The following is a 25,401-nucleotide window of genomic DNA, read 5'->3' as shown; positions in this document are numbered from 1 at the left end:
AAACTCGTATTTTTCTAGTAACGTAGTACAAAGCATGAGTGCTTGAGTGTTTATCTAACTAAAATTTGGCCGACATGGCCACATAATCGGAGGTTCCTCCCTTGATCGGTGTAACGATTTTTTCTGCTTCCGATATCCATTCCCATCGACCTGATGATTCGCATATATCAACCGCTTTAAGATGATAGATAACTAGAGTACTTTAGGAAAAACCGATTGTCCGCGCTATTAGGAAACTACCGAGCTGTTTGACTATCTTGGCCAGTAACTCTATCAGCAGAAGACTTATAATCGTACTCGAGTAGGAAGTATACCCTTGTGCCTTTTCTGTGAATACTGTTGTCGGAAATCCCATTGGCCCCATCATCTTCCTACGTCTGAAGGATCAGAGTAGTGAGCGGCAAGTTCTTGCCATGTGACCTGTTTGGGTCTTGGATAGTGCATGGCCTGATTTACCGCTTTAGACTATGATTCTCTTCTGGAATTAGCGGTACACTTACTAATGTTTCACGCGATAGCGTCCAGCTGTTATCAGAATTGAAGTAGAAGATCTCGCCGTTATGCTTCGAGCGAATCATTAGAGAAACATCCGCCTCACACTCCTTGCAGAACTCGAACGCTTTTAGTAGAAGCAAGGTCCTCCGTCGGTACCGTTGTTGGCGTCTTGATTTGGCGCTATCTGATCGCCGGTGGCGCAAGGTCCTTGGTTTGCCCATGAGAATCTGAATTGGGATTAGTTGCGGTTCTCAAGCAACCAGAGAAATGTGCGTTGGTGACCTCTGTGGTAGGATGATAAATAGAGATGGTGGAAGCTTGCAAAAAACAATCAAAGGCAAGGGTCTGTCGTTATATCATTGGTACGAGCCACGGTTTTGGCTCGAAGGCCACAATATTCTGTGTTAAGTTGGCGACGACGGTGAGCCACAGAGCTAACGGAATCGACTTGGTCACACATTTCACTACGTGCGATAGGGCCTAGAGGTGCGTGCACGACAGCCGACAGCGAGGTCAGGACTCATTCTGTAAGCGCTCAGTGTGCCCGCCCCATGTATACGGCAGGGAATTTTCGCCCGTCGGAGGGAACTTCCCGTGTCCAAGGTAGCTTGACCCCCACGCAAGGGAACTTCCCTCCGTGTGAGGCAACTTAGCTGTCAAAAGAACATCGCTCCTCCATTTAACCCGGTCTCCCGCATGCCTTCGCCACTAATGTCGGTTACTAGAACTCCTCCCCCTTTTTTTTATCAATTTGATGAGTGGCATCTCTTTATACCCTGCAATGAATTGCCAAGACCTAGCACCCCAGACAAGCCAACGCAAGAGATGGAAGAAAGAGTACAGAAAGCGACGCCAAATGCTTCAAATCCCCGAAGGCATACAATGGGGCTCTTATAGTCTTGATTTCCCGACACATGGCAATGAAGGCATCGAAGAGCTTCGGAAGTTCATGCGCGAGCTGGATAAGAACGCAAATTGGGCAGTATCGAGAGCAGATATCATTGGAAAGGCCATGAGAGAGCTGAACCAGTCGAAGCGCCCACTTGAGATGGTTGCTTTAGTCCCTTCAGTCTTTCCGACGTCGGATGGAGATGTCATCCTTCTCGAAAACTCTCAAGCTCTGTCTCACTGGCTTGATAGGAAATTTGACCGGCCACTGCTCCATAAAGCTAGATCACCAGACACTTCACTCTGTGGTCGGAAACTGAACATGGATATGTTCTGGGCTCATCTACAAGAGCAACCAGGAAAGGCTATTGATGTTTATGATTACTCCGTGGTGGACCCATCCTTAAGGACACGGACAATGACAGTCCAGGATATATTACAGCACTGGAAGCTTCCGGAGCGAGATCGACATGCTCTTAATCTTCTGGATATTGAGAATAGAATTGGTGATTTCTGCCCGACTGAAATAATTGCGTGTGACCTTTACGAGAAGCTCACGCGTAGGGCCCTGGATAGTGTTGGCCGAACTGATTCGGATTGGAGGACCAGCCGACAAGAATTCTTCATCCTTAGCGGGAAAAATGCCATATCCTCGATTCATGTGGACACTGGAGGCCAGCTGACCTGGATCTTGATACTCCAAGGCCGCAAAATCTGGTACTTCCCTCGGAAACTTTCATTCGGTGCAGTCCGACTACTGGCCGCTGCGGGCTCGCAGCATACCGAAGGGTACGAGGACGGTTGGGCACGCGTGGAGCTATGCCCCGGAGATCTTTTGTAAGTGCTCTTCCAGAATGGTCTGAAATAGAAACTCATGGTTTCTTATAGCATTATGCCGCCTAGCTGCCCACATGCCGTGTTCACCCCAGAGGATTGCCTTGCTGTTGGTGGCCATTTCTATACACCTGCACAGCTTGCTTCAACACTATATGGTCTCAAGCTCCAAGAAGACTACCCAGATATATGCAATGAAGATCTACACTCAGACATCTATAATATTCTGGAAATGATTATCGGGAGGTTCGATGCCGTTAGCACCCCTACGCAACAGGCTGATGTTTTGTCGTCCTCTTCCCTCTTCCTTGACGACCTGGATACCTTCTCTGTGGCTGCCTTAACCAAGGTAATCAAAACTAAAGCTCTGTCTCGTGGAGCTAATGAAAGCTTTTCCAGAGTCATAAAGCAACTAGAATTGAGGGCAAACAATACCAGTTATCTCATGGCAGAACGTACTTCCTTTATCAAGGCGCTGGGATACCTGAGGCAGAAAATCCTAAAGTCGGAAGCTGAGTGAAGAGGCTGCGCCTGTACAACGAATTCGATTTAATTCGATTAGATTCAGCAGTTGATGAAGCAGTTGATTGTACATAGTACTCAATGAAACATGTAGAAAGGCGCATCTCCCCCTCCCTTTCGGGCTTATGGCTCCGGCTAAGTGAATGAAGAACCCAAGAACAGTATGAAAATCGCCTAATCAGCCAGGTCACTAGCGAACTCTATATCCGTAGCGGACATCGGCGCCTGCCCTAATTTGTCGAGAGCATCGGTCACTTCCAGCATCCATGGCTGCAGTTCGGTCAGATATGTCCTTAGAGATCCCACAGTACTAGTATTATGTTAACATTAATGGCTTGACAGATACATAATCAGAAGAGACCTTTTCAAATATTCTAATCTAGGCCAGTATTAGATATCATTAATAGTGAGTAGGATTTAATTAAACGCACTCATTCTTCAGTGACTGGATTTCCGTCTTCATCTCTTGATTCTCTTGCTCAAGAGCCTGAATGTACGTACTCTCTGGCGGGTAGGTCGAGCTATCTTCCAGTGATGGGAGAGCAGGGAATTGGGTGAAGGTGGAATTATCAAGATTTCCAGATAATAAAAGTGCATCAAAGGTAGGATCATACACACTTTGTGCAGGAATATTCTCAAGTTCTTTGAACAGCTGTTCAATCTCCAGATCTAGCTGCTGTTCCTCCATATTGCAATGGTGTGAATCAAAAGCAAAGGAAAGTTAGGACCAAAGTGCAGAGGCCGTTTTAAACTGACTTGGCCATGGTGCACGCCCCCTCAAACCATGGCCCCTCGCGCGGCTCTATCATGAGTCCTCGGTACTAGGAAACGCTAGCGCCGTAACCCCCTATCCTGAGGTCCCTGCGTGCCGCTCCCCTCCACATCAAGAATATCAAGCATTGATGCATTATCAGTGCGAAGTTCTATTCCACGGAGATCCTAAGGTATGGCACAGGTCCAAGTGAATATATTATGCTAAGGCTGTACAGAAAGCAAGTTCTTCATTAAACTGCTGCAATGCAAGAAGTGCAAATTGTGGAATTCGAACATAAAATGACACATCTTATCGCCGAGTTGAACAAGTTCCAAATACTCCACACCGAAGACCAAGAGTTGATCAGCGAATTGCGCAAGCAAAACCAGCAACTCAGGTTATTGCTGGAGGAACAAGGCTCGGCTCTCAAAAAATGTATCGGGGAGCTTGGAAAGGCACTGAAAAGGGAAGGTAGAGAGGAATGAGCAATGGGTTTCTGGCCGCTGAACCATTAAATATCCATGTACTTCCTCTTCTGACCTCGAGTTTTGGTTCGCGTGTCACAAGCTGGACAGTCCACTCTGAACGGTATGCTGTGATTGGAGGTCCCAAATGGACAGTCGAGCTTTTGCTCATCAATAAACCATTGTATTTTCCTTGGAAATGCACTTAACCGGCGTTTTGTAGAACCGAGCCGTAGAGATAGAATAAAATTTTCTTCGAGATCACGCACAAAGAAACGAACTGGAAGAGAATAGCGTTGACAAACACCACAAATATCATCAGTTGATAACTGAAGTCCGAGGTTATGGTTATCTTTATATATATCCTTGTTGCCAGGAATCGTGTCCAGTCGCTTGATCAATGCTCGCGACCGTATGCGACATCGTATGGTACCAGTACAATAGTAGAGACCAGTCCGGTATTCTGGCAGAGTATCTAGTCGGAAATATAGGCATGTAGTAAGCAATGTTAGTGCTGCCTCTTCGTGATATCTTCCCGACTGCATTCGAGTTTGGGCAGTTAATGAATCCATGCACTTGGTGTCGTCTATGGCAGGCAACCCATCTGAGAGATATTCATCGAATCTAAAGTATCCATTCTGTACATCGTCATGTAAACGCATCTTTACCTCCTTCCATGTTGTTTGGCCGTCGAATGAATTTTTCAGTGACCGATATACCCGTGGAATCCACCCATCGACCACAATATTACGGAAGCGTGAGAGTCTTGGTGAAGCCAGTTCACTCCCAGTTCCGAGTGTGATAACAGCATCAGGGTCTGCCACGCTGGGCCATAAGTGTTTAACTTCCGATAATGCTACATTGAGCGGACAGTTGTGCCGCCCCATGCCACCGTCCTGAAAGGTGCCCAAGCCGGGTATATTAATAGTTGAAAAGTAGCTGCGGGATATTAGCAGCAGTGTTACAGCACAGGGTAGAATACCTACGGTGGGGCTGCTGATGTTGCACGAGCACTAAGAAAATATCAGCAATCATACCTACTACCATCGATTTACTTACTTACACCTGCCAAACAAAAGGCTCATGCTCGATATCAGGCCGTAGTCTTTCGTAAACTAAGTTGAGTTAGCAGTCCTTTTTGCCCATTAACTGGAGACACAGTAGTACCTGATTCTGCTCTATGTGGTGCAGTACCATTGTAGTTTGTGAAGATATACAAAGAACCATCATTGATTGAGGTGGCGGTCACAGCCACCTTTCCTGTGGACAGCAGTGACGGTTGGACGTCCAGAATTCGGCGACTGGCCCCAAAATACTCTTTTAGGGTGTCCTCAAATACTGCAGTATCATAGACCTCGTCAGCCAGTAGAATGCTGAGAAGTCGTCTTCGTCGAGTGGGATCAAAAATTTTCCTGGCTAATGCTTGGAAAAGCGACTGACACTGGGGCACCGTTAAATGAAGAATATCAAGACCAAGGACTACCAAGCCACCCGAGCTGGTTCCGACCTTGAGTTCAAACATTTCTGCAACAGAAAGATCTGGGCCAATGAATTCCTGCAGTATTTCTAGGTTTTGAAGAGGAATAACGCATCGAGGCCCACCCCCGTCAATACTTAATACCCGAGCTGCAGCGGTCGGTGGCTTTAGTCTTACAGTAAGACAGCGCGTACCTCCACACAGTATACACAGCCGGATGTTGTATTCGTAGTCCAGGTGAAGCGTGCCCTCGCCAAATATTTCCGTGCACGTATCGCATATAGTATGTCCACATGGGAGCGGCTGCTCGGGATGACGTCGGAGGCACCATAGACATGTCTGGTTGGATCTGGCCCACACCCAATATTTCCTTTGGGTTTCCAGGGTGTGCCGATGCATATGCGAAGATGGAACCAGGTTCATTACCATATCTTCAAACAAGGTCAGGAGTTGCTGCTCAATTCTTCGGCATTGCAGCGAAGCCATCGCATCGGTACTATACACGCCTCGAAGTGCTCTATAGCATGCGTCACGGTATAATGTATGAAATAATTGTTTAGGACAGAAATCTACAGCTGTCAACATATTTCAAAAGATTACCAGAGATCCAACGTACGGTGCATCCCCGTGGGATAGGCATCCATTAAGATGGCGGACGCAATGTAAGATGCCATGATGTTATAGGGGGCTCGTGTTCTGTTTCCCAGCTTGAGGAAGTTGGTGATATGAGATGTAAATGCACCGTCTAATGGATTCTGATACCGGGCCGCGCGTATAAAGTCGAATGATGAGAGCAGCGATGCAGATATATGCTCCAAGGCCAGTCTGAAAAAGGCCTCCAGGTGTGTTGCGGAGAAGAGAACATTGTGGCGATCACGAATACGCCTCATGTCCCGGAGCCCCCTGGAAATATCCTCTGCCAACCCTAAAAAGCGAGCCTCAGGCGAGATACCTTCGGGCGGAAGACGGCATATCCTAACTTCCCCAAAGGCTGCCAGGAACGGCACATCCCCAGCTTCGAGCAGCTCGTGGAGAAACTCCCCGTCGTCGAGGATGTCATGCGTGGTGCTTTGAGTGGCACTAACGACAATCACCACCCTGGGCCTTACCGCATGAGATAGGCTAGAGGCAGATCCGATCTTCGCCCAGGCCAGGAGTAAGTTACGGGCTGCCCCCAGTCCACCTATATCCTCAGCAAAGATACAGAGCACGTCGATAAATGGAAAAATCAAACGTGAGAGTATGAGATCCTGCAGGTAACGTCCCTGGAAGGACGTGTCGAGCGGAAAAACCTTCTCTGGGTGACAGATCCTTGGGCTCCCAAAAGCTTGTGATGTGAAGTCGCCGGTAGGATCACAATCCACGAAGAATCGTGGCTGCAGGGAACGTAATGTACGGTTGTCCATGCGTATATTGATGCATCGCTGATGACGACTGTGGCCTCTATAATTACTGTGGCACACCTGCCTTAGTGCCTGGTTTTTCAGACGGTGGCCTGCGAAGAAGATCATTTGGGGTAGCTGGGTCGACGGCTCAGACAGTTCACTGGCCAGCCGAGCAAGTCGGCACCCGTATACCAACTGTGGTGCAGCCTGGCCGACAGCTACTTCAAGCAAAAATGAGTGTTCGCATCTTGCCATTGTGAACATTTGTATGTTCCGAGCCTGAGGAGGATTGACAGCTATTTATGTTGTCAAGGGCCATGGTTTTTGCGACAGGGCCATGATTTTCTACAGCTAAAATCGAAATCGGTTGGCCTATTACAGGATCTACGGACTCAGTATATTGATCAACCAATGATAGTATTCGATTAGACGCAGGGATGGAGACACCCAGTTGCCTCAGCTAGCCGGCTCACTCTGTGCCCTTCCAGGCAATGCCCTTTTCTGTAGGCTTCCAAGCATGTCTTGCAACCGTGCGATTTGTACATCTTTCTGGCTCAATACAGCACGATACCTTTCTTCCATTTTCCTCTCCAAGTCCAGTATCAAATCAGTGATTTGTCTGGAACGGTCAGGCATATCCAACTGGATGTCCTCCTGAAGAAGCATCGTGTCCACTAAAGTATCCACCAAGTGGAACTTCCTCAGTGTCCGATCTAACTCGGCTGCCATTTCCTCCGATCGCTCCCGCTCAAGACCTAAGGCCTGCTCGGTAGCATTGAGGGCTGCACGAACACTAGAAAGCGTATGCTCCTGACGATCAATGATTGTTCTCGTTTGGAGATGTAAATTCTTTTCGACCTCCAACGCTTGCCTGGTTTGGGCATGAGCGACCTTTTCCCAGTGTAGTTGCTGATGGTGGGACAGGTTCGCAGCTGCCATTTCGCCTATCAACCTGCGCTGGCGCTCGGTATCTGCCATCCAGAGTTGCCTCCTCAAGGCACCATTGTGGGCTGACGCTCGAATGATCTGATGCAGGTAGGTAATATGACGCTGGTGGAACAACTGTAATAACATGAGCTATGGCTATATTGAAGGCATACATACTTACCTCCATAGTAATCTCCCCGCTGGACAAAGCGGTGGCGAAGCTCTCTTCAGCCATCAGAGGTTAGCAGCATGCGCTTAGTTGGTGACTCGAGAAAGAGAAGAAGGGAAGCCCGCTGGCTTTATCGTTTCCCGGAGTTACCAGAGCGAGGTCTTCCCAAGGGAGGATGCAGGCGCCGACAGGATGCAGAGGAATGGAGTCACAGCTTACCTGTTCATTCTTTTCTTTATAGCATTGGCCGATCGGTAGCGGGCGTCAGGGACGCGATTATTAAATAACCTTGCAAGTTCTTCCCATGTGCACTGGATATTTTCCTCACGTACAATGATCAGTAATTGATCATCCTCTGGCAGCCAAGTAGATCTTGCCTGGGTCAACATCCTGTCAGTATCTATCAGAAGATGACCAGAAAATCTTTCGAAGTACACGAGGGCTGGAGTGTGTGGCTAATCATATCCACAATCATTATGAGGAGGTTTTGCGGCACCCATCTCTGCCTTGTCGCATCTTCCTCGAATGCGGGTAGTTTCTCTCTTTCTAACAACGAGACACTGTCTCGAATCAAACTTCTTTGGGAAAGGCCGTCTACTTTACCCCTGGCAGTCTCTCGGTTCTCGCGGCACAGCCGCGCCAATTTGGGCTCCTGGTTGGCCGACGGAATCACGGCTCGCTATCCAAACCGCCAGTAGTACTTTTATCCTTGCTAGCTCAGTAACGGGAAGGCCAACCAGAAACAGGAAGTTTACACGGCGCAGCGAGATTGCATTATCACACCTCGAGCAGGGCAATTGATCGGGAACATCGGGCCTATCATCAGCTGTGCCTTAGTACTTCCATGTGAGCACCACTGACTGCGGTCCAACTAAATCTACTGTGCCAGAGATCTCATTCGCTAGGATGCAGCGTAGCCTTGTGGCAAATTATAAAGTTCCTATTGCCGCAATAGCTAGTTGAGAGCAATGGGCTTCATAAAGAAACCTTGGGTGATTAGCAAACTCGACGTGATTGCGGCACAGCAAGTTATGGTAAACCCAAGTGCTGAATTATCCTAGTAAAGAGGCCTATAAGTAGCTTCATTTACCGCTCAATTGTCATGGTAAAAAGACAAAAATACAACATGGGTACCACTTGGAGTGTCGACGAGACTGCGGTAGCAATCATCCTGGATATGTGGGGTGTCGAATACAAGACAATTGCCGCGGTGCTAACGAATAAGAGAGCTTGGGTGCGGGGTGTCCAGGAAGGTGCTGTGGCTGGAATACCGGCAACTACACCTGAATACGAACGTACAAAGTCCTCCGTTGCGAGCAAATTGGACCGTATGCGTCACACACACCCGGAGCTTTGGAGCGAAGAACTTGGTCAGTGGAATAGGGAAGCCGTGTGCCGCTTTCTCTCTGAAAACCGTATCGATCATGGCCTTCTCGACTACCTCCTGAGTCTCACAGTTGCCGAACTTGCGATGATAAAGAGAGTAGGTTTATCCCCACGCAGTGAGACTACTGATTCTGATTCGACTGTAGCGGGCTAGTCTAGTCTTCTGACGCAAGCCTAAATTCAACCAATCATGCGAAGCGTGATTTACTATCGCATGTGGCTTCTATAAATGGTGATACTAGGGTGGGGTGGTTGGCTTATCGTCGGTTAAATGCTGAGTCTGACGGTCGTGTTTTCAGTCAAATAGTCTAGCCGCTGTCGACTTCTACACTGCGAATGCAATCACTTCATCATGGGCGGGTACGCTTGGACAGACCAAGAGAAAGCACTTGTTATATACTTTTCATCCCTAGGCATCCAACAACGTGTTATTGTTGAGCTTCTCCGGGAGAGAAACTTCTCTCGTACCGAGGTCGCTGTTTCTTCTATGCTACAAGCAATACAGAAAAGTACCGGGCTTTTAAAGAGACTAAGGAGGGAGAAGTTGGACGCATTGGTTAGGGACCTGCTTGCTGGCGATAACATGGACGTCCTTCTCTTACCCACTGTTGAAGATCAAATGATCGTGGACCGAGTAAGTCGTAAGCCGCGCTCATTGTACATGGATGACCAACTGACTGTGGCTAGACCCACAAGAACATTGATCTTTTAGAGCATTATCTGGAATGGAGCCAGCGCACTCATGATAATTCCCTCTAGGACCAAGGAGATTAGTCGGTGGGACTATCATGGGTCAGGACTGGAAGAAATTGTTACTGATATGGAGGTTTTGTGGGGATCCTTGTCTGCTAAGAAAGAGTTATAAAGCCTGCTGGTGGTATTTCTTTGCTGTCGCCTTTCTTAATCTACATTTACCTTGTTTCCCTGAACGGCGCCCGATTGCGTTAAACCGTAGCATACTCTAGTCATTACGTCCACCCTTCCCGTGCGCTTACTCGTACAACAATGCTAAGAGAAGAATTGTCGCTCCAACCAATACGAAAGCTGATGAGTCTTGAGAATATCTTGAACGATGACGACGATACCGTCAATCATTCCCTTCCGAGTTTGCCTAGGAATCATGATTGGCAATTTCAGTCCCAAGTGCACGTCCCGTCGATGAAAGGCGAAAGTCTATACATTAGCCCGCCAATACGCAGATTGATGATGAATCATCCCAGGGAACAATATGGGCAAAGTGGCCGAAAGTTGCGCCTTTTGAAGACAGGGTCACCGTTTGATGACCAGGAGCAAGACCGCCTGGATTTTTTTCATAAGGTCTTCTCTATTGCGCTGATGTCTGAAAAGATAGTCCATGTACCGTATCCCAAAAACGGTCGCTTTCTTGACTTGGGATGCGGGACGGGAATATGGGCTATTGACATAGCACAGCAGTTGCCTAGTGCTTTTGTTGTTGGTGTTGATCTTGCTCCCATTCAACCGCCCAACAAGCCTGAAAACTGCATTTTTCGGGCTCCTTTCGACCTTGAAAGCACATGGACCCTGGGTGAAAATGAGTGGGATGTTATATATCTGCGAATGGGTTGCGGGGATATATCCGACTGGCAAGGTCTCTACCGGAAGGTATATGCTCACCTATGTGATGGCGGTTGGCTCGAGCAGATAGAGATTGACTTCACACCGCGTTCTGTGAGACATACAAAAGACGACTGTGCAATGCAGTTCTGGTATCAGAGCCTGACCCAGGCAACAGAGAAGGCCATGAGACCATTGGCTCACTGCCCTCAGTGGACGATGCAGAAACTACAGGAAGCTGGTTTTGTGGAGATTCATCATCATCAGGTCGGGCTTCCTTTGGGCCAGTGGCACAACGATGATTATGAACGGCTCGTTGGTCTCTGGTACCGTCAAGCATTCACCGAAAGTATTGAGCCACTTAGCGTTGTTCCCTTTAGAAGCGTCCTTGGATGGAGTCCTGACCAAATCCGGCACCTTGCCACCCAGGTCAAATCAGAAGCGTTAACAGAGGACAACTGCAACTATAATATCTTGCATCTGTATCGAGCACGTCGACCCATGTATTAGGCAAGGCACAGCGAGTTTAGCTGTGATTGAGTGGGACTGTTGAACTGAACGCGTTACAAATTCTTAATACTATCATTGTCATTTACTACCTAGCTAGGAGAATCCGAGTCTAACCACATTGCACTGTCTCTGACGGGAACTTGCAGTTATGAGCGATCCTTTACTGGCAATTTAGACACAAATGTCACAATTCATGTTCGCTTGTTCCGGCCGTGTTTTATAGTTCTTACTGCTGGTTGCTGTCTCCTTGCCCCTCCACGGATACCTGCAGCGGCTGCTGAGTTTGCTGTTCTATGCTTGGTGGATTCTGCGATATTGCCTGCTGGGGATTCGGCGCCTGCGACTGGGGGGCCATATGCAAAGGATTATGTGGCATCATGTGTGGCTGCTGCTGATACGCGGGTGCCATATAATTGGGGTCCTGCTGGGTTGGCTGTACTATGCCTGCTGGCCCCTGCGGTCTTGCCTGCTGAGGACTCGACGCCTGAAACTGGGGGGGCATATGCGAAGGATTATATGGCATCATTGGTGGCTGCTGCTGATATGCAGGTGCCATATAATTGGAGGCTTGCCGGTTTACAGGCTCTGTCGTGTACTGAGGATAAACTGCCGCAGGTTGCTGGTATGGGATGCTTTGGAACTCTTGGGTGGGGAATTGTTGACTAGGCTGCTGTGGCTTCTGAAACCACATAGGCGCCTGCTCATTCCACGCGAGAGGCATGCGCTGTGAATTCCAATTCCCACCATAATACGGGGTTTGCCAATCTGGAGGACCTGATTGGTTGGGCAATACTGCCATAGGTCGTTGAGATGGAAAGTTAATGTGGGTTGGGCCGAGTGGAGCCTCCATCGATAACTGATATGCCAAGGCGTCACGGAGGGACCAATGGGAATCACCACCCATACCTTGTACGATCATGTGATCTGCTTGACGCGAGGACAATATCTTGCCTAGGTTAGATCTGGATACAGCCGCTTCCACTCTCGGGGTTTGAGGTGAAACATGATAGAAACCAACAACCATGAGTGGAAGTCGACTTTTCTCCGTATCCCAGACACCGGGCGCTACAAAGAAAAGGCCATACTCGCCTCCACTTCTGACCCGTTGCTGGTAGAACATGATCGTGTTCTGATCTGACACAGTAAGCGGCTTACCTGCCGCCTTAGCAGCTTCTATGGTTGGTATACCGCCAGCAGTTGAGCTGTCAACAAGACGATAACTTTCGTCAGAATCCCGGACGACAAAATTTGCCCGGCTGGGTCCCAGGGGCTGGATGCAACAAATCTCTTCACCAGATGCTGTATATCCAGGCTTCACTTGACGCTGTACTGTCCTTGGTCGAAAGGAGAGGACCCGACGGGAACCAGCAGCATGTTGCCTGGCTAGTTCGGCCGGATTGAACCCACGTGCGCCATTTTGCACGCTATATTGAGTCTGCAATACCGGTGCTGGGTTGCTTTCCTGTTGAGGGCCTGATTGATTGCCAGGCTGATTTGCAGGATAAGCCAGACGAATGGGAGGGGCCGGCGGTACATCAGGTTCCGGGTCACCAGTGTTTGTGTCGCCAGGATCCTTATGGTAATATATCCACATAGCTGAGTCACCATTACGAGTACCGAATCTCTCCACACCTAAATGAATCATATGTTTAATCTCTATATAAGAGATTAGCATGGTTCTTGCTGCAATTAATAGCAATACTGACTCTGAACTGCTGTCGTAGCGTCCTTCGCCCTCCCATGCCTTGTCCATCTGTCGGGATGCAATACAATCTCCAAATCTCTCATGGACAGTCCGAAATCCTTCGGGATGATATCTGCTTCTAGCTCTGCGATAAATGGAAATAGCTGACTATTGGTGGACCGCAGAACCTTGTTCAGAATGTCGCGCTTTTGGTCGTCAGTAAGATCATCCCTGGTCATGTGGTGTTCCGGATCGGCGGCACCGGCATCTGAAAGTTGTTCTTGGTCCCTCTCTACAGTGCCTGAGGCCTGGGTCTGTAATTGTTGACCGGATGTGGTGCCCGACATATTGAGACTATGCTGCGTATGTCTGGGCAAAAGAGGGAAGACTGAAAACACGCGTATATGGCAAAAAAAGAAAGTTCACACTCAAATCAATACTAAATTCACCAAGAGCGACCGTAGATTGGCAGTTTGCCTGAGCCAGCAGACAGTAAATATGATATAGGAACTTGCGATGTGATGAAAGCTCCGGCACTCATGGGCCTTTAAGTAAGCTTTGTTCGGGCCACGGTTGCGGACCCTAAAACTGTTGCCATTGCGCAAACTGTGGCCTTCTAAGGTGAAAAGGTACTTTAAGGATCGCTATTCACCACAGTGGTATGATATCTAATGTAGGACTGGGTAATTAGATTATCTGCATGGCAAAAATGCTTTTGATCCTCATCCTACTTCTTGTTCTTACGCCTCAGGCACTATCCGTTAAGGTCGAGTTAGTATCAGCCGAGCCCGAATACTTTATAACTTCTGACATTCTTAAATTATAGAATCAGTCAGAAAATTGCAGTTGACATCCCTGAGACAGAAAATCAAGTTACACACTACGTTAGTGTTGGAACTGGGGGCATCCCCATCTTTTCACCCAACCATCTGAACGCCAATGTCGGCGATCAGATTCGTTTCGTGTTTCAAAGCCGCAACCATACATTGACTGAGTCGAGCTTTCAAGACCCATGCTCACCGATTGATGAGCTTGACACCGGATATATCGAGTTTAGCTCTACGGAAATAGAGAAAATTGTTTTTACAATCACAGTCACTTCACTTGAACCGCGATGGTTTTTCTGCAAGCAGGACCATCCCTACTCGCATTGCCATGCGGGCATGGTGTTTGCCCTCAACCCAGGTGACGGGATGAGGTCATTCCTCGATACCGCCAGGCATCGTACTGTTAGTCATGTTCCTACTTCCAGTGGTATGATGTACCTGCCGAGTTCTGTCTCTGGACTGGGTAATACCAGTCGAATGTTACCCTCTAACCGCCTCCCTTCAACACTTGCCTCTACATCATTCAGCTTTGAATCTATCGGTAGTCACTTGAATTCCTTATCTAGTCCTACGATCAGCGACCGCGTTCCAGTTCCTTCCTCTTCTATAATGCCGGTCCTGGTGATTACTGTCACAGAGACAGCTGCCTGTTCCGAAACACAGAGTACAATGTCTGTCAAGCGGACTAACTACACACTTGACTCTTCTGCGGAAGCTCACTCATACATTGGCATTACAAGTGCTGCCTTTACTTTTGCTTTGTCAGTCGTCTTTTGGATATTGTGATCTGCAGTTTAGACGCTCATGTAACACACAACCATCATGTATAGCAAGGCTGGCGTCTGCAAAGTACACTGATGATATGTGGTGATCCGATGAGTATCTTACGTATATGCTGTTTCCTTGATAGCTTTAATGGGAGTTGTCCCGACACATGATAGGGCTTGTCCTAGTCAGCATTCACCTTTTAACGGCGCCCTACAAGCCACGAGATGAAAATGTAGTGGCCATCAGTATATGTTGGGACTAGGTTTGCGGAGTGTAATTTCTAATTTCATTAATTACACTATTTTTGGGCAAGATTTCATATAGCGACTTTTTGGATATGTAAAGTAGAGAACACGCTTGTCTCTATATAGATCTACTTACCATTTTTAGGACAAAGTTCAGTTTATTTCAGCCAATCAAATCTTATGATTGCGATCCACAATTATCCCGTAATGTTTTGTAATTGTAACGCCTTTTTCGAGTGAAATTACACTTTTATAGTAATGGCTTTTTGAAAATAAAATTTCAACATCCCTAGCTGGTACATATATCTCCATCGCCTGGTTAACGAGACGCGATATATTGTTTTTGGTCTAGCGGTTAGCGCGTCGACAGCATATGGCTCTATGTGTGTGCAACAAGCTTGTTCTTCAAGTGGGGAGACATTAGGGTATATTACTCAGCCGCAGCTGTGGTTGTCTAAACATGCTGCGAGTTCTGGTCGGACGGCCCATGTTCGTGACGCGCAGTCGAAAATAGCATCAATCTATTTATGGAATTGTGGCCTTCACAGCGCCAAAATATGTTATAAAGACCTAGGGAGTTTTTGGTGATGAATGAAAGTACAACACAAAAAGCTTTTGATCAATATGCCACCTCAGTTCGGGAATTCAACTTCATGGCGAAAGAAGCGCCAGACACGCGGGTCTCTTGTGGACATCAAGAGAAAAGCCAAGGCCGACCGCGAACGGTTCCGCCGCGGTAAGCGGGGGGTCTACAAGCGTTTAAATGACCTCTACCTTGACGGTCTAGATACGGGCCGTGAAGTTCGCATATATACACTTTTCATGCGGAAACCAAAGGGATGTCGCGGTACAATCCAATACTCAACCTACAACTCTCACCCCCACGAAAAATGGGTCCCGTCTGCTGAGAAAGTGGTGAGTCCTATGCTTTTATTCGAATAGAAGGATTCTGACGGGTATTAAACTAGCATGACTGTTGGCCGATTGAGGAGTGGAGCCCAAACAACTTCGACTCAAACATACTAGAACCGAGGCACAGGGGGGACGGTTCGCGCAACATGCGACTTTTCTCTATCTCAAAGCCACCATCACTGGTTCTACCTGGAACACCAAGACTGAAATGAATCTAAGCCGCTATTCAATCAACTATCTGAGCCTGGGGGAGCCTTGAATGGTCAACCGTGTATAATTACAGTTTAGTACTCATGTTATATCATCAATATTGATTATTTGGTGCAGTCATTTAAGTGAAGTACTAGTGCATCTCTATTATCCGTGAAAGCCATCTTTATCGCATTACATGCGTGTCCAACTTGACCGGCATCATACTGTTGGTCCTTACTGTATTATTGATCATAAGACTGCTCCCTTACTCTAAGCAGCCTGTCCTGCCAGTAAAACACTGTTTGAGTCCAAGCTGATCCCCCATGCCCAGATGAATTGCGTTTTCTTTCTTGTGCCAAGTATAGAAGATACTCAGTCCAATAAATCCTGTAGCCTGGAACGCCGTCATACAAGGCTGCCACAAAACTATAAATTTTCTCGATAAATGCAAGTTTGACTTCTTTTGTGGCGTGATGGATTTTCGCCAGAAACCAGCGTAAGTCTCTCCATAATCGGTTAGGCAGGTGATATGCTGCTATCTTAAGCCTTCCCTGGTCACAAGAGGGCCGATCGCGAGAGATAAGAAGAATGTAGATATTCATGATCTCCTCCAGAGAAAGCAATAGCTGCCTACCCCAATGTGGTGAAATATCCTCATCCGTCAGCACATTTCCGGTTTCTATGAGCTTCGAATGTAGCTTCTCAAAAAGATCTGGTGTTGTTAGGGTGATAAGGCACCCCGATACTGATTGATATCCTTCTCTGATCGCTCGTGGTCCCCTTAAGTCGAGGGCGATGGCTAATTGGGTAGCGAAATCTAGATAGGCCCCGCGGAATATTTCCCGTAGGCTATCATAGTCCACTGTTTTGCAGGTCGAGATAGCATTAAGAAAAGAAGAAAAAACCGGAGCAGTATCCTTCGGGTTCTCTCGTATGCCTCTTTGCTGATAATCAACCCATGAGTCGCAACCACTGTAGAAATAAGCCAAGATCAGGCCAATAGCATGGATATCACCGGCAGGAGAGACATCTACTCCGGCTTCGATATCAAAATCAACCAATAAAACCTGCTGGTTTTGCCAAGCATGTTCGCCAAGAGCGAAAGACCAGGGGCTTAGGTTCCCGTGGACGAGTCTTCTGGAATGCAGAAACTCTATCCGTGACAGTATTTGGTCAGCGAAAAGAAGCAGGCGCTGCATGCTGAAATACCGGCCATATAGGCAAAAGTTCTCTTCGAGACTTGGGCCGTAGGTGTCGGTGATCATAACATCCATCCCATTAACAGTTTCAAACCAATGTAATAAAGGTATGCCAATTCCACCCGACGCAGCAAGAAGCGTATGTGCCTCATGATTTAAGCTGCCGATCCACCCAGCCTTTAGTACGGCGTTTTCACCCGTGATTCTGTTCCGGGCTAACCACGTTAGTCGTCTTGGGACTGTAAGCTATGGAGATACGTCTTACCCAGACCACGTGCTCCGGGAACATTGGGCCACTTGATGACCTCAAATGGGCCAATCCACTGACCTTCGCATTCGAACTGCATAATAGCAGAATAGAGTACCAGTCTGGATAATTGATCAAAGACAATAGTGATACATAACGTTCGTAGATTGCATGGCCTTATATGTGAGGTAACGAACTTCGAGACGCCACGCTTCCCATTAGGAAACTGTGGTTTTCTGGACCCATGATGCTGCCGCCAATACATTTATAATTTCGAGATCGAGTATACCACCAATAAGCGCACTGTGATGCAAGTGTGTCCATTCGCAGTCAAGTATATGTGCTCGTGTTGTAGATGAGGCCACGGTTTTCGAGATTGATAAAGCTCAACATAGTACATACTGTGCATCTTCACCCACCCAAATAAGTACAGGAATATTTACTATAAAATTCACAATATGTGAACGCATTGCCTGATATTAGACTAGATGCAGTGAGCATGGCAGAAAAATTCTTACGTATTTTTCCTAGATGCTACTTGCCAACTCATATATAAATGGTATCCGAAGCACAGTTTGTGCCTGGCTCTGTTCTTAAAGGATCGGAAAATCAAGAATAATAATAAAGCAGTAACAAGCCCGTGCCATGGGCTTCGTACAAAGTTCAAGTAACAGTTTCCTCTCCCAGTTGGTGGGCTCATATGGCCAAATATAGCTGTCACGCTCGCATAAATGATGCTACCCTGAGTGCAGCGCCTCACTGAGAACCGCCTACAGGCAACCTATAGGTTGACTGTGTTTCATGAGTGGCAGGTAGGTCTCGGCCAAAGACTTCAATTGGTCTATATGTCACTCAGTGCATATAGCCCCTCAGTACGAAAATAGCTACAGCAAGGCTCTGTAGCAACCTACACAGAGTTACCAGGATATAAATATGTGGTCCAGTCGCTCCCAGACTTCCTTACTTTTATTCTTCTACTCACCCCTATCAAGCTTCAATCGAATACGATCTCTGATCATGTCGAACTATACCACCATGAACAGGCTCCTAGGAGCTGAGGCTCCATCAACACCACCAGGATACGCAGGTATATCTAGCGGCTCTGATCATACCAGCCCAGTGGTTCCCAACGGACTGCCTGGCACATGGTTCCCTTCCTCGAGTATGATAGAATATCAACACAGTCATGCAGATAGGCTAACAACCTTCAGCATACCCTTTTGAGGTATCCATTGCTAGTGAACAGCCTGGAGCCGACTCATCACCAGCACAGACTCGTCCTTCAAGTGGAAGCTTCAGTAAGTCGAGTCATCATTCATCCATGAACTTTGCTAATAGGCTCTTAGGCAATCCCATAGAAATCGACTTTGGCAGTCCCTCATTGCCTGATAGCAGTACTTGTCTTCTTAACCAAAGTCGGGCAGGTGACAGTATTGGTAAGTCTCACAGTGTTGTTCCTTGGTTTTTGATTAACTGGTTACAGATAATCCCATTGAGATAGATGATCATGAATCCGTATTTTCGACGGATGGCTTTCTGACCCAGTTGACACGAGCCGGTGACACGATTGGTGAGCCTTCTTACTCACTTTATCTTGCTAAGTCATCTAACTTGCCACAGACCACCCGATCTACATAGATGATGGCACCACAGAGACTGCAACTGACAACGATACTGGGCACAGTGGATGTGGCAGTGGTCCAGAGCCCCTGTCTGATATCCGTAAGTCGCCGTCTACCTCATTTGAAACCTATGTACTGATACAACGTTTCTCTTAGAAGCTGAGTTTCTGTGCAAGATATGTTACAGCCAGGCTGTCGATCTAGTCCTAGGCTGTGGCCATACCATCTGCCATGAGTGCTTCGTGCATTATGTCCATGAGTCTGTTCTGGCCGATAATGACGGTCTATATATCTTGCGGGTCTGAAACTCCGATACGGGTTTATAGAGCTAAACTGTCCTTACTGCAGAAAAACGCTTCCTCATCATTACGCGGAACCTGGCAATCACGACCATGTCAGTGGTTGTAGCTTCTTTCCTTTGACTTGTCCAGGTTCCAACCATATCTGCTTCCTGGAGAATTGTATGGTGCATGGTATAAAGATGCGCCATCCCTGAGCCCTCTGCAAGTTTTTTCAAGCTTCATATTGTATTGGGACCGTTTTCTGCTTTGCCTTTTGCTTATCAATATGCCGTCTCTTTGATGTATGGTCCAATGGCCGTATTAATTCGGTTCTGTATGTTAAACTTCAGATTCCGAGGAGTATTCCTATGTAGCACTCTATTCAGTCCGTATCATCATTTAGGGAGTTAGCGATTAATGACCGATCCTGATTGCTGGATATAATGGATGGCTGTAAGATTGCAAAGCAGCACCCTAAAGTATAATGTATGGCCTTACTCATATGAGCTAGTATCAGCCACAAAAATTGTTAAGAGCGAGCCAGGATCCTATAAGCTGGCGGATTGAAAAGCATAAGTTAGTGAGTTTGTCAGGTGCCGCTCCCTGCACAAACTATGTAAGGCAGACCCCTCTCAGCAGTATGCTACCGAAAAGCTGGTACCTGGTTTATTGCCCTTGGTCACGTGAAATCCTCTCAAAAAAATCTCTCGGAAGGGACTCTTCCCCTAGAGATCCTGGCGCCCCAAAACTTTTTGGCTGTTGCGCAGTTTGTCATTGCAAAGAATTACCAATCACAGACATATCTCAAGGAGATCTTTAGTAGCCGACCTTTCAATATGCCAAAACAGTCGTGGAATATTTCAGACATGTTCTCTAACTAACTATCGAATTGTTTGGATATGCCCTGCGGACGAGTGAGGGCCAATTAACCTAACTTCCAATAAGCTTTGACCTCATGCAAGAAATTGTTTAGCTTGGAACGTTAGCGCTGCTATTTCCGCAGTGTGTGAGAACTATGATTATCTTCTATTCAGTGCTGATGATAATAATTACAATTTAATAGAGTCCATGTTTAAAGTACAAAATCAAAAAGGCAAAGTTAAAAAATGCGATGAGCCAGTGGATTCACGAGGATGGAACAAGGATATATATCTGCCCAGTTTTCCGAACTCGAAGAGCCCGCATAAGAGGCAGAATTCCGCTGCCTTTTAAAAGGCCTGTTAACTACCTTGATCTTGGCCGCTGGGGGTTGCTGCGGTGGTCCGCAGCTGAATTGCTATTCTAGTCCCGCAGGTGATGGTGTATTTCAGGGAGCTGCGCCGCAGCAAGGTCGTCATCTGTAGCTATCTCTAAGTTATAAGAATCCTCTGCTTCGCATGCTTACTTTCCTTCATCCCTTTTCCCCTTCTTATTCTTCTCGACAGTTCCATCTTTGTTCGGTAGCCGATCCGTACTTGCATAGAGCATGAATGCATTGACCATTTACGCAATTGCGACTGGCGGTATCTTTGCCGGGCTCTTCCTGACCCGGACCCTCTCTATCCTTATCAATTGGACAACTTTGTTTTCTGTTTTAATTTCTCGACATCTGACCCTCCCTTTCGTTGTTCATAGACATCGGCTTTGGGGCCCGTGGTCTCGAGTCGGTGTTCTCCTTCACGTGTCATATGCCGCAATTAACGTCTTTCTCGTCCTCTTTAGGATGGAATCGTTGGCTAGTACTGGGCGTCGTGCAGGGGACTTAGCCCTTATCAACTTGATTTTCCCTTTATCTGCCACCCATCTAAGCAATTTAGCTGATCTTCTTGGTATCACCTGGCGCACTTGTCGCAGAATCCACCGTGCTGCTGGTTGGATAGCCGTTGCTCTGCTGTCATTTCACATCATTGCAGCAGTCCAGGGCCGAAAATTTAGTTTTCCACTCGGTGAAGCGCAAAATTTATTTACCATGATCGTATGCATCTTCACTGCTATCATTCGCTCTAGCTAACTTTGGTCAGGGTGCTACATCACTGGGTGCCCTTGCTCTGTTTTCTATTCCATGGTTCCGTCAGTGGTCGTACGAGATCTTTCTCCGAGGGCATCAGATCCTGACCGGTTTCTTTATCTACGGCACCTGGCGGCATCTTCCGGCCAAAAGTGGCCCTCCAAGGCTTTATTTCTGGATTGCACTAGGGATGTTGGGGTTGACCTCATGCTTGCAGCTGATGTCCCTGTTATATCGAAATGGGCTGTTTGCTGGCCGCGGTGCTCCCAGGGCCCTCGTATCGTTCACCTTTAGAAAATCGAAGGATAGCGGCCTTACAGTAACGGCTGCCCGTATTCGCGTCCTTTTGCCTCGACCAATTCAGGTTGAGGCTGGGCAGTATATCAACCTCTGGATACCATCGGTTTGTTTATGGTCATGGACACAGACGCACCCATTTACGGTCACATCATGGTCTCGCGGTAGACAGGACACCTTGGAGCTTCTTGTACAACCGCGGCGTGGTTTATCTGCTGATCTTGTCCATCACGCCTCAGTGGGCGCAGAAAGCTCGGTGTCTTTCTTGGCGTTGTTCACTGGACCTCATGGGACGAGTGAGGACGTCAGTCAATATGAGAGCGCCTTGTTGATCGCGAGTGGGTTTGGGATAGCCGCAACAATCCCGTACCTTAAGAAAATGATCTACGGTTATAACACCTGCACCTTACAGATTCGCCGGCTTCACTTAGTATGGCAAGTAGAGTCTATTGGTGAGTGTGACGTCCCATAAGCCCTTAATAAAACCAGCTAATGAGGTAGACATGACAATTTCAGCCCAGGGCCTGCTCAATAGTCTCCTCGAGGACGATATTATAGATAAAGGCTATGTTCGTAACAAATCTCAATACCTGGGAGACTCCACCTCATGCTGACGGGTGTCATGTTTTGAGATCCTCAATATCTCTATCTACGTGAAGAATGGCCTTGCACACAACAGAATACCATTTGGCGAGCATGAACGAGTCTGTCTCTACCAGGGCATGCCAGATTATCGAGGTATCATCTCGCTCGAGGCATCCGGTGACCAGATCGAAAGGCTGCCGAACATCCGAGACGAGCAAGGTCGGACACTGGTGATGGGTAAGGATCTCGATCAACTTTGTTCATATCGCGTGCTGAACTTCCTTGTCAGTCTCCACAACGGACGAGCTCAGAGATCACATACGGGAGATCGTACGAGGTTATCTGCATCAGGGTGTGGTGCTTTCCGAAGTAGAGTACCAGCCCAATGCTGGTTGAACACAATCGAACGGTGAGTTTGGTGTGTGCGGGCTGGAGCGTGCTGTAAACAGGGGGAATCGGCAATACCGTGGGTGACAAATACAATACGCCATGAGGTGCTTAGCGATAAATATAGTACGGAGTAGTAGCTGTTATTTTGGGGAAAGACTACGATAAGACATGGGCTAGAATGTAATTTTTGCCAATTAGACCTTTCCGTTTCGTTGTAGGACGCACGGCATGCTCCCCGAGGTTCATAGTAACGGGTAGGTGGGGCAGTTGCATCATCCGTCCTTTTGTCTGGTCCAGGGCCACAAATTCAGCGTTTAGACCGTGGCTCTTCGATGTTCTGCTTCTTTGCTCCTTAATTCCTCTGGACCATCACTTTGCGACCACTCTTACTGAGGCCTAGTCAGTCTAGTCTCCCTAATAAGAGAAAGTCGGTTTCCTTCTCTTCCCACGATGCTTCCACCCAACCAGTCCTTTCGACATCTCCCTCGTTGCCCTCCATTCCCTCGTTTACTGTTATTGGTCGTTCATGCGGGCTGGCCCCATCAAAATGATCACTATCACAATCGGCCTCCAGGTAAGCAAGACCCACCCAACCTAGTTTCATCCACTCATACCCCTTGAAGGAGATCCATCAGAACAACGGGCCAGACTGGGATGAGGATGTGTGTTCCGACGTGAGTGAACTCTTTGTGACGCTTACTATGGATGATACTCACCCCACTGCAGCTGGTCAACCAGATTGGCAAAAAGTTTGAGCAGATTGGACGATTAGATGATTCACAGAAGACGGACGTCTTGATGCGGGCCCAAAGTGGGGGATTTATCCGGTGGCACATTCTGAGCGCTGACCAGAGGATCCTATCCTCGACACACCGGGATGGCTGCATGAATGTATTTCCTGCCTCGATTACCTTAGAGGCGAGTTTGCTCTCTCCAGTCATCTTCAGCAACTAACACTTTATGTCGTAGGCATGTTCGGGGGTGTTGCCCATCGTTCTGGAACCGACACAGCTTCGCAAGGTTGGGTGGTCGAGACCTGTTTATATCTGATTCTCACTCTTTCTAGCTCGTTCGGGATCTCGGGTCCGATCTGGAGCAGCTCCGGAAGCTGAAGAGGTTCCAGGTAGCTGATGTCTGGTTTGGACTTGAAAACGCTGGCTTTGTGGAACGCTCTCAAGTGCAAGCCATCCATGACAGCACCTCACCAGGTAATAAGCGTTTCTATCATGATCTGATTGCTGCCACTCTGATATCATCTGACCCTAATACATTATTTTCGAAGATAATACGAATGTCGCACAACCCTCTCCATCTCTGTTCGCCGCTTACCTACCCGCGAGCGATCCCAAAGCACTGTGCCCTTCGAACAATATCTCACGAACAAGTGAGGATCATGATCTGTGGATGAATATGTATAGTCATGGAAACTACCTAAATAGTGAGGTAGATTGGCTTTTAGGCGCCACTGAGACGCCTGATGAAAGCCTGCTTTGTATGTCCCCGGAGACACTTCCTCCTGGTACTAACCCAATCCCCGGAGTGGCGTCGCCCGCCGAAACTATTTCCACACCTGGACTCGATGGAGATGCCTCCAGCTACTCAACACCTTCTACTATTTTTGACTCACCACAGATTGGGGAGCGAACCCTACCGGTGTTAGAAGCCACTATGCTCAACCAATCAGTCAAGAGAAAGAGGCTAGATAGCGACCTGTCGAGGCAATTGAAAACAACGGCGGTCGTAACCAAGTCGAATCAGACAATCCTCTACTTGTTGCAATCTTGTGCATTTTACGAAGCGGATGAGCCTAAGAAAAAACGAGATCGGAGAGTCCGGAAAGTCCTTGAGGCGGAAGTCCAGCTTTCCGTGAAAAACCCTTGCAGAGTGCTTCGACCCCTGTTGAGTAAGTGGAACGACAATATGTCGCTCGAATTGCACGCACTCGGACTTCCCACCGTCTGGAAAGGCATAGAGGGGGCTGTGAACTACATTCAAGTACTCGACACTCACGCGAGGAAACCGTTTCTTGACCCCGTCGCGGAGCGTATCGGACAGGTGTTGCTCTACTTCAACTATGAGAAACTCTGTAGTCACCCGCAAGATCACTACCATATTCCCATGTCAAAGCCGGTGGTGACATTTGTTCTTAATTCTATACTCGATGCCTATTCTGACGACCCTCGCAAATCCATGCCAATGCAGTCTCGTCGTGATAGGATATCTGGTTATCATGTGCGACGAGGCAGATGGTGGTGGAAGCTTGCGGGAATCTGGGGAGTTGGCATTCTGTTGATAGGCGACAGTTCTCTGATGGGTATCATGTACGTTCCTCAATTAGCACACTTTGTGGCCCAGTTGACCCAAAGGTTTAGGTGCAATGATACGTTCAGCAATGATCAAATCAATGCTCTCGTCACTTTCGCCTTGCATACTCGGCCAGGCACTATTCGCATCTTCCACGCGTTAGAGCTCGCGGTCAAATCCCTCATGTTTGGAGAAGTTACAGACGACCTCCAAGCCATTTTGAACGACGATTTTGGCCTCCTGGGACAACATGAGCTGGCTCGTGCCCATGCCGAGGATAATACGGCATTAGCGAGTCAGCGGATAGAAAATCCTTGGACAGAGATTGATACCGAGAAATGTGCGACAGCGAAGATGCATGAATTCCTCGCTAGCGTGCTAGAAACGTAGTACTATTCCGGCGACTATTTACGTAACACCCCTCTGAGATTATGGGAGGCCTGAGCCTAATTCTTCTATTCACTTGTGCATGCAT

At 47.6% G+C, this 25,401-nt stretch overlaps 12 protein-coding genes across 12 annotated transcripts; 7 read left to right on the top strand and 5 right to left on the bottom strand.

Annotated features, from left to right (window-relative positions):
- Window positions 1-3: 3 nt before the first annotated feature.
- BDQ94DRAFT_148076 (uncharacterized protein) lies at window positions 4-997 on the bottom strand. The gene is made up of 4 exons (XM_026767135.1): window positions 778-997; window positions 501-722; window positions 315-447; window positions 4-256 (listed from the first exon to the last, which is right to left on the bottom strand). Exons 2-3 carry the CDS (start codon window positions 714-716, stop codon window positions 364-366), a joined length of 300 nt encoding a protein of 99 aa, XP_026623867.1. The 5' UTR covers window positions 717-722; window positions 778-997; the 3' UTR covers window positions 4-256; window positions 315-363.
- A 354-nt stretch (window positions 998-1,351) lies between these two features.
- On the top strand, window positions 1,352-2,737 carry BDQ94DRAFT_161040 (uncharacterized protein; the record flags this gene model as incomplete). Its single annotated transcript, XM_026769304.1, has 2 exons — window positions 1,352-2,220; window positions 2,272-2,737. The coding sequence occupies 2 exons, from the start codon at window positions 1,352-1,354 to the stop codon at window positions 2,735-2,737; spliced, it is 1,335 nt and encodes a 444-aa protein (XP_026623866.1).
- Window positions 2,738-2,913: 176 nt separating this feature from the next.
- On the bottom strand, window positions 2,914-3,427 carry BDQ94DRAFT_172613 (uncharacterized protein; the record flags this gene model as incomplete). The annotated part of the gene is made up of 2 exons (XM_026771987.1): window positions 2,914-3,049; window positions 3,171-3,427. The coding sequence occupies 2 exons, from the start codon at window positions 3,425-3,427 to the stop codon at window positions 2,914-2,916; spliced, it is 393 nt and encodes a 130-aa protein (XP_026623865.1).
- Window positions 3,428-4,004: 577 nt separating this feature from the next.
- Window positions 4,005-7,981, bottom strand: BDQ94DRAFT_180869 (acyl transferase/acyl hydrolase/lysophospholipase; the record flags this gene model as incomplete). The annotated part of the gene is made up of 9 exons (XM_026773755.1): window positions 4,005-4,237; window positions 4,409-4,896; window positions 4,944-4,970; window positions 5,021-5,072; window positions 5,125-5,583; window positions 6,051-6,810; window positions 6,898-7,037; window positions 7,293-7,881; window positions 7,928-7,981. 9 exons carry the CDS (start codon window positions 7,979-7,981, stop codon window positions 4,005-4,007), a joined length of 2,802 nt encoding a protein of 933 aa, XP_026623864.1.
- A 1,060-nt stretch (window positions 7,982-9,041) lies between these two features.
- BDQ94DRAFT_172609 (uncharacterized protein) lies at window positions 9,042-10,060 on the top strand (the record flags this gene model as incomplete). The annotated part of the gene is made up of 4 exons (XM_026771986.1): window positions 9,042-9,398; window positions 9,601-9,661; window positions 9,715-9,935; window positions 9,989-10,060. 4 exons carry the CDS (start codon window positions 9,042-9,044, stop codon window positions 10,058-10,060), a joined length of 711 nt encoding a protein of 236 aa, XP_026623863.1.
- Window positions 10,061-10,507: 447 nt separating this feature from the next.
- Window positions 10,508-11,386, top strand: BDQ94DRAFT_161038 (class I SAM-dependent methyltransferase; the record flags this gene model as incomplete). Its single annotated transcript, XM_026769303.1, has 1 exon — window positions 10,508-11,386. The coding sequence occupies one exon, from the start codon at window positions 10,508-10,510 to the stop codon at window positions 11,384-11,386; it is 879 nt and encodes a 292-aa protein (XP_026623862.1).
- Window positions 11,387-11,612: 226 nt separating this feature from the next.
- BDQ94DRAFT_172607 (putative glutamine rich protein) lies at window positions 11,613-13,417 on the bottom strand (the record flags this gene model as incomplete). Its single annotated transcript, XM_026771985.1, has 2 exons — window positions 11,613-13,042; window positions 13,093-13,417. 2 exons carry the CDS (start codon window positions 13,415-13,417, stop codon window positions 11,613-11,615), a joined length of 1,755 nt encoding a protein of 584 aa, XP_026623861.1.
- Window positions 13,418-15,534: 2,117 nt separating this feature from the next.
- Window positions 15,535-15,852, top strand: BDQ94DRAFT_172606 (uncharacterized protein; the record flags this gene model as incomplete). Its single annotated transcript, XM_026771984.1, has 1 exon — window positions 15,535-15,852. The coding sequence occupies one exon, from the start codon at window positions 15,535-15,537 to the stop codon at window positions 15,850-15,852; it is 318 nt and encodes a 105-aa protein (XP_026623860.1).
- Window positions 15,853-16,284: 432 nt separating this feature from the next.
- Window positions 16,285-17,560, bottom strand: BDQ94DRAFT_161037 (casein kinase family protein; the record flags this gene model as incomplete). Its single annotated transcript, XM_026769302.1, has 3 exons — window positions 16,285-16,363; window positions 16,426-17,428; window positions 17,479-17,560. 3 exons carry the CDS (start codon window positions 17,558-17,560, stop codon window positions 16,285-16,287), a joined length of 1,164 nt encoding a protein of 387 aa, XP_026623859.1.
- Window positions 17,561-18,477: 917 nt separating this feature from the next.
- BDQ94DRAFT_180867 (RING finger protein) lies at window positions 18,478-19,570 on the top strand (the record flags this gene model as incomplete). The annotated part of the gene is made up of 7 exons (XM_026773754.1): window positions 18,478-18,622; window positions 18,672-18,758; window positions 18,807-18,896; window positions 18,944-19,030; window positions 19,081-19,182; window positions 19,239-19,364; window positions 19,431-19,570. The coding sequence occupies 7 exons, from the start codon at window positions 18,478-18,480 to the stop codon at window positions 19,502-19,504; spliced, it is 711 nt and encodes a 236-aa protein (XP_026623858.1). The 3' UTR covers window positions 19,505-19,570.
- A 1,258-nt stretch (window positions 19,571-20,828) lies between these two features.
- Window positions 20,829-22,628, top strand: BDQ94DRAFT_161035 (ferric reductase family protein; the record flags this gene model as incomplete). Its single annotated transcript, XM_026769301.1, has 4 exons — window positions 20,829-21,317; window positions 21,364-22,077; window positions 22,280-22,469; window positions 22,522-22,628. The coding sequence occupies 4 exons, from the start codon at window positions 20,829-20,831 to the stop codon at window positions 22,626-22,628; spliced, it is 1,500 nt and encodes a 499-aa protein (XP_026623857.1).
- Window positions 22,629-23,169: 541 nt separating this feature from the next.
- On the top strand, window positions 23,170-25,360 carry BDQ94DRAFT_180865 (uncharacterized protein; the record flags this gene model as incomplete). The annotated part of the gene is made up of 8 exons (XM_026773753.1): window positions 23,170-23,196; window positions 23,246-23,296; window positions 23,349-23,540; window positions 23,592-23,642; window positions 23,689-23,830; window positions 23,905-24,039; window positions 24,070-24,943; window positions 24,995-25,360. The coding sequence occupies 8 exons, from the start codon at window positions 23,170-23,172 to the stop codon at window positions 25,314-25,316; spliced, it is 1,794 nt and encodes a 597-aa protein (XP_026623856.1). The 3' UTR covers window positions 25,317-25,360.
- Between the last annotated feature and the right edge of the window lie 41 nt (window positions 25,361-25,401).

The sequence above is a fragment of the Aspergillus welwitschiae genome, assembly GCF_003344945.1.
Source record: "Aspergillus welwitschiae strain CBS 139.54b unplaced genomic scaffold BDQ94scaffold_27, whole genome shotgun sequence".
NCBI lineage: Eukaryota > Fungi > Ascomycota > Eurotiomycetes > Eurotiales > Aspergillaceae > Aspergillus > Aspergillus welwitschiae.
The sequence above is the reverse complement of the archived record's forward strand: the minus strand, read 5'-3'. Positions and strand labels throughout refer to the sequence as shown.

What these genes read in the sequence shown, in the direction of transcription:
- BDQ94DRAFT_148076 (XM_026767135.1), bottom strand. Translation starts at nt 716, where the DNA reads ATGGGCAAACCAAGGACCTTGCGCCACCGGCGATCAGATAGCGCCAAA. An exon ending in CGCTATCGCGTGAAACATTA is followed by an intron (nt 448 to 500) that starts GTAAGTGTACCG and finishes GCGGTAAATCAG; the next exon opens with GCCATGCACTATCCAAGACC.